Source organism: Manacus vitellinus, unplaced genomic scaffold (genome assembly GCF_001715985.3).
Source record: "Manacus vitellinus isolate BGI_N305 unplaced genomic scaffold, ASM171598v3 scaffold_27_pilon, whole genome shotgun sequence".
Classification (NCBI taxonomy): domain Eukaryota; kingdom Metazoa; phylum Chordata; class Aves; order Passeriformes; family Pipridae; genus Manacus; species Manacus vitellinus.
Window position 1 is genome coordinate 9,790,029 of NW_021940039.1, and position 5,998 is coordinate 9,796,026.

Genomic DNA, 5,998 nt, shown 5'->3' on the forward strand with positions numbered 1-5,998 from the left:
AATAGTTTGGGTCGGAAGGGACCTTTAAAGCCCATCTAGTCCAACCCCCCCTGCAGTGAGCACAGACACCTTCCACTGGATCAGGTTGCTCAGAGTCTTGTCCAACTTGACCTTGAACACTTCCAGGGATAGGATATCTGCCACCTCTCTGGGCAACCTGTTGAATACTGGAGGGTTGTTCTCACCTGTTAGGTGCCTCAATTCCCCCAAAATTTTATCTGAAGGTATAAAAATGCTGTTTGACTCTTGTCTTTGGGTGCCTAAACAGAGATCTGGTATTTCCAGCCTTTATAAGATGTATTTGAGTTTGCCCAAGTACCTGAGCTCTGATCAGGGGCAAAACTGCCCAGCAGTGTGAGGTCCACAGGGTGGATGGGTGTGCCAAGGGTAGGATGGCTCTTCTCAGAGATGCACAGGGGAAGACCAAGAGGGAACAGGCACAAAACGTGGGGAAGGCCCAGCAGACACAAGGAAAAATTCTCCTCTGTGGGCACAGAACAGCCCTGGGACAGGGTCAGGGGAGGGGGTGGCATCTCCAGCCTTGGAGATGTTCAAAGCCCAGATGGGGCAGGCCCAGAGCACCCCAAAGGAGCTTCAAAATTGGCTCAGCTTTTTGTGGACAGGTTGATAAGGGACCTACAAAGCCTAAAGCACCTGATCTTAACACTAAGATGAAAAGTTGCTTGCTGAAATGCAGCACTAACCAACAACCCCAGACCATTCCAGGTTCAACCAGCCTGAGGGGCCTTGGGTTGGCACCTTTCCAGCATTTCCAGAAACCCCCTCAAAGCTCATTTCTTTAGATGGTCAAGGGCTGCTCCCTCCAAATCTGGGGGTCACACACTTACCAAAGAGCTACTGAACAATCACACCAAAATATCAGTGCTCAGGGCAGATACTTGGGTAAAAAAAGAAGTAGAAATTCGCTTTTGTCAAGGTTATCATTAGAATTTATTGATATGAGAGAAACTTGGTATGTCAACATGTCACTGGAGGAACAGCACATCCCGATGGAACAGGAGCACAGAGCCTGTCTGGTGACTTCACAGCACAGGGCTGTGTGTTACTGGGGTACATATTCTGGGGCAGGACAGAAATACTCCAGAAATACCATGGCTGAGTGGTTTGCCAGGTGCCCAACAGGCTGCAGCAACTCCAGCTCCCACCACCCAGCTCTGGAGAGATGGCACACACAGGGAATGGCAGCTCCCCCCAGCCACAGGGGAAAGAACTGGGGGTGAGGGTCACCTGAGCCTGGGCAGGGAAGATGAGATGACCTGGGCCCTCCAGCTGCTCAGCCACAAAGGGGCTCAGAGGAGCAGCTCAGATGGGGACACCCCACACAGCCAGGACAGGACACGCCAGGCACGGCCCTTCCCGGGCTGGGGAACTTCACCAGGGAGTTTGATGTGCCCAGGGAGCAGACACAGCCATGCCACGCTCCATCCTGGCATCTGCCAGTTCAGAGGCAGGGTTTTTCTTTGCACACAATCGTGCCTGTGTTGTAACTGTGCAGACATTGCCTCTCTCAGCAGTGCCCTCTCGCAGAGCTCGCAGCACAGACAGCCAGGCATCTGTGCTTGTGGCTAAGATAAAAATTATCTTTTTCATCTTTACTGGAAATATATGCTATGCTGGATGCTGCTTATTAAAAAAAAAAAAAAAAAAAAGAAGCCAAGTGCTGAGCTTTCATCTTCTCCCAGCTTATGAAATGTTTGGTTTGGTCCTAAGTATCTTGCTAAACGATTAAAGAGGGAATAGCAGAGTATTCCCCAGGCACCTGGTAAATCCACAATGGATTTATTGTAGAAACACACTGAACTCTCTAACTCACTCCAAATGGATTTCAGAGCCCTCTAAAACCCTCCAGAGAATGAGCTGTTTGTGACACGACACACAAACCACCCCCAAGTTCAATGAGTAACCGGCCCCGCGCTGCACGGGGAGCACCCAAAATACAGGACAGACCCCCTGAGGGGATGTGCCAGCCCAGCTCCCAGGGCCAGGGGACAGTGACAGAGCCTGGCCGAGCTGCCCCTGCCCAGCTGATGGCACGAACCTGCTGCAGACCTGGGGAGGAACCTCTGAACCAGGCACACACGTGGGGGTGCCCCCAGACACGCGTGTGCCGGGGTGACCCGGGGGCTGCTCCCGTCCCCCCCGTGAGCTGTGACAAGTGACAAAGAGGGTTCTGCTCTCAGCCACCCGGTCTCACCAAATCTGAGTTCCCTCTCACACGTAACAGCATTGACTTAGAGATCTCATATTGATGGGTAATTATACAGGATTAATTGCACATCAGTCCATTGTGGCTACAAGTTCATTAGGTTAATAAATCTACATAGTGACAGTAGTACAGTATCAGCTACTTCTCAATACAAACTCCCTACCTAGCCTTAATTTGTAGGTCAGGGGAAGATCTTCTACCGCAGTGACCTTCCCATGACCCTTTAAACATTCATTTTCAAAATTATTTTTTTTTTCTAGAAAAAAAAAAAATCCAGTGTGGGGAAAACGCACATATATAACCAAAGCAGTGCTTAACAACCACAGGAAAACAGAACATCATCTTGGACTCTTGTTTCAGCATCCTCTGTAGACCCTGGCAGTGTCACTCCCACAGGGTTGCTAAAAATGCTCCGTCAGTTCCCGAGTCCGTTAAACCATTTCCCAGCTCCAGACGTTTCTGGCCTCTTGCTATTGTGTGTAGCAAGAGCACACAGAAACACTTGCTAATGTGCACAAGACTTCCATCTGATTTAATGGAATAGCTCTAGAAGGCTCAAGTCTTTCCTTCCAGAAACCTGTTCTCGAGTGGCTCTCACCGACCGGCGCCTTCTCTTCCAGCCAGGAGAGAGCTCCAAGTCCCTCCGAGTTCCACTCATTCCTTTCGCCTGAAGTATCCAATAAAACCCCCTCTCACAGTATTCCCAGGAAATGATTCAGAAGAGGAGATGATTTTTCAACCAAATGAGATCCTCTGGTCCTGTGTGTCAGACCATGGCCAATAGAAGAGCAGCTGCCATGGACGTCTCAACTTAAATAGGGCCCAGTCGGGGAGGGGAGCGAGGTGGCCTGACCATCTTCTGTGAGGAACAGGCAAAGAGACCCCAGAGTCACTCTGTTCTCGACAGTTTGTCTCTCTTTCTGGAGTCAAATGTTTGATTCCAACTGTTCTAGCAGGAAGTGGTGGATCATGTCAAAAGTGGGACGATCTTTGATATCCCTGCTCCAGCACTTCAGCATCAGGTCGAACACAGGGTTAGGGCACAGAGGAGTCTGGGAGAGATAGATCTGAAAGGAAGAGAGTGACAGCTAATTCAGTGGGACCTGCACAAAACAACTGAACCTTTGCTAAAGTAACACCAAAAGACAGTTCCATTCCAGGTTTACAAGACACAGCCACCATGCAGCGTTGGAAATCCAGTCAGCCTGAGCCTGGCAGCGGGGTCTGGACGGGGCCCCGACACCACCTCAAACAGCACCACAGACACTCTGCCAACTTGTCTGATGAGCTGGTCACAAAACAGGCCTTTGTCTCCCAGAAAAAATGAATGCTTCAGAGGGATTTCTCTTCCAAGAGACAGCAAAACACAAACCAAAACCAAATTTACCACAATAAAATCCAAATACTTTCAACTCACCGTAGACAACCCATGAGGCTTTCTAAGCATCGTGACAGCTTGTTAGCAGAGACAGAAAAAACACCTTTTAGAGCTTTTCTACAGCACAGCTTGGCAGAATGATTTTATTTCCCCCTCTCATTTTTTAGGCTCATATTTTTTAGGCTCTTGATTAATTGGGAGACAGTGATTAACCCCCCCCGATCATTTTATTTCCCTTAATTCTCTGGTGCTAAAGGTGATTTTGGGGAGAACAGTGAACTGTTCTGAACTGATATTCCAGTTTTGGGTACTGAGGAGCTGGAGTGTCCTGCATCATCACTGGTATCTAGTGAGGGCAGCAACAGTGGGGTGCACAGTCCTGGGAGTGAGTGAGAGGGGACAGAATGACACAGGGAAGGCCTTCGGCAACTGGAGATGGCCAAAGGCCTCCTGGCATATGTGGAGATACTACAGGGAGTAACTAAGCCCTGGGAAGTTACAAATCCTCCTTCCCCACCTCCCTAAGTGCTTCCTCATCTTTCAGAGGCATTGCTGGGGGGAGAGAGTTGACAAAGAAATTGTGCAGGAGAGCCTGGAAAAGCCAAGGACAGGGCAGAGTGAAGTATAATAATAAGAAAGAAGGACTGGACAGGGCTAAGGGATTCTCCCAGTGAGACTCCAAGAGAGGAAAGTTGGTGCAATAAGCCCAGATAAAGGGGAGGAGAGGCAGGACACACGTGAGGAGTTGGGCAGTGGCAGCAGAGACTCCTGCAGATGAGGTCAGGCCAGCAGAGAGGCCCTGGGAACATCCACCTGGATGGGACCAGCTCCAGGGAAGGAAGGAGCTGTGTTTGCTTCCTCACCTGCCTGCCCTGGCTCCTGAAGAACTCCCCCGTGTTCTCAATGACCTGCTCATCCGAGAGGAGGCTGTAGGGCTGCTCCTTGCACAGCACAAACATCTCCCAGAGGGTCACCCCAAAGGCCCACACGTCGCTGGCCGTGGTGAACTTGCCCTGTGGACAGAAAGGATCTTGTAAGTCCAGGTTGTTTCACAGCCCCCCTTCAGCAAAACCCCTTTCAGTCTGCACCCTCTGCAGCTGAACACAAGGATGTAGGATCAACACCTGGGAAAATGCTCCCAGCAGAGCAGGGGAGCTGCTCTCAGCCACACACAGAGGGATCAAGGCATGGCGTGGCTGTTTGTGGGGCAGGAACAGTCGTGGGACCCTCAGGACAGCTCTAAGAAGGTGCAGTTTTCACTGGGGCAAACCTGTTGCAACAGGGAGCAGGTCCCAGAGAAAGCCAGAGACTTCTGGCCCTCCTGAGACAGTGTGTTTGCAGCAGAAAATGAGCTGGGGGGTGGACAGCCACTGTCTACCTGCACCTGAAACAGTTCTGAACAGAGAAAAGCCTTTGAAGGGGAAAGCAAAGCCCTGGGGGTGAAAGCAGAGCTGGAGTAGACTCCAGACTCTTATAGAAAACCCTGAGATCATTTTGATTTTTGCACATCAAGAAGCCAGTGACAGTGTGCTTGCTGTCCCTGCTTTGTGTCTTCCAAAAATGTGCCCGAACTGGCTGTGTTTGGAACAATGTGTTCGTGGAGAGAAAAAAAGATTGCTCAGAAAATAACACAGAACACTTGGGGGCCTGGAGGGCCTGTTTGGGCTGAAAACATCCAAGCCCTGCAGTGCCCAGGCTTTATCTGGCAACCCCTGCAGTCTGTCAAGGTTTGGAAGATGTTCACACAAGGAAGATGGGATTGACTTCTGGTTGAGATGCAGCTGTAACCAGGAAAAGAAGGTGAATTTAGAAAAGCCTAGGCCTGGCAGCCTCTACAGCAGAGGGAACTACAACTTTCTCTGGGTACCTGGAGAGCATGTTGTAAAAAAAAAATAAATAAAAATGCAACCAAGTGATCTCACACCAACTGCTCTGAGGAAGAAATACAGGGCTGAATATTAAGGAAGTGCCTCCAGGCTGGGTGTGTTTGGGCTGTGGAACAGTCTCCTGAAGGGAGACAGCAGGACCCCTAAACACGAAACAAAACCCCAGCTCAAAACCAGACTTGGCTCTTGAAACTCAGCAAGTTTTGCCCCTGCCCCTCAGAGCTTCCCAGCTGGGAAAATTAACACAGAAAGGCAACTTGCTTACAATTCCAGCAGGAATCCTGAATGGCAGGCACAGAGCAGAAGTCAGGCCCCAGATGAGGGCTGAGGGCAGGGATGCCATCCAGAGGGACATGGACAAGACCAAGTGGGCCCATGGGGACAATGGTTCAACAAGGCCAAGTGCTGGTGCTGCCCCTGGGTCAGGGCAGCCCCTGGATCAGTCCAGGCTGGGGATGAGCAGATGGAGCAGCCCTGGGAGAARGCCCTGGGGGTGCTGGTGGGGGA

At 50.6% G+C, this 5,998-nt stretch overlaps 1 protein-coding gene across 1 annotated transcript in view; it reads right to left on the reverse strand.

Annotated features, from left to right (window-relative positions):
* Positions 1–932: 932 nt before the first annotated feature.
* LOC103759656 (discoidin domain-containing receptor 2) overlaps positions 933–5,998 on the reverse strand; it is a 60,739-nt gene continuing 55,673 nt past the window's right edge. Inside the window, exons 15-17 of the mRNA XM_029960604.1 lie at positions 5,757–5,925; positions 4,469–4,618; positions 933–3,294 (exon numbers count right to left, since the gene is read on the reverse strand). Of these exons, the coding sequence (XP_029816464.1) occupies positions 3,154–3,294; positions 4,469–4,618; positions 5,757–5,925 (460 nt within the window). The 3' untranslated portion in view covers positions 933–3,153. The remainder of the gene's footprint in view (positions 3,295–4,468; positions 4,619–5,756; positions 5,926–5,998) is intronic.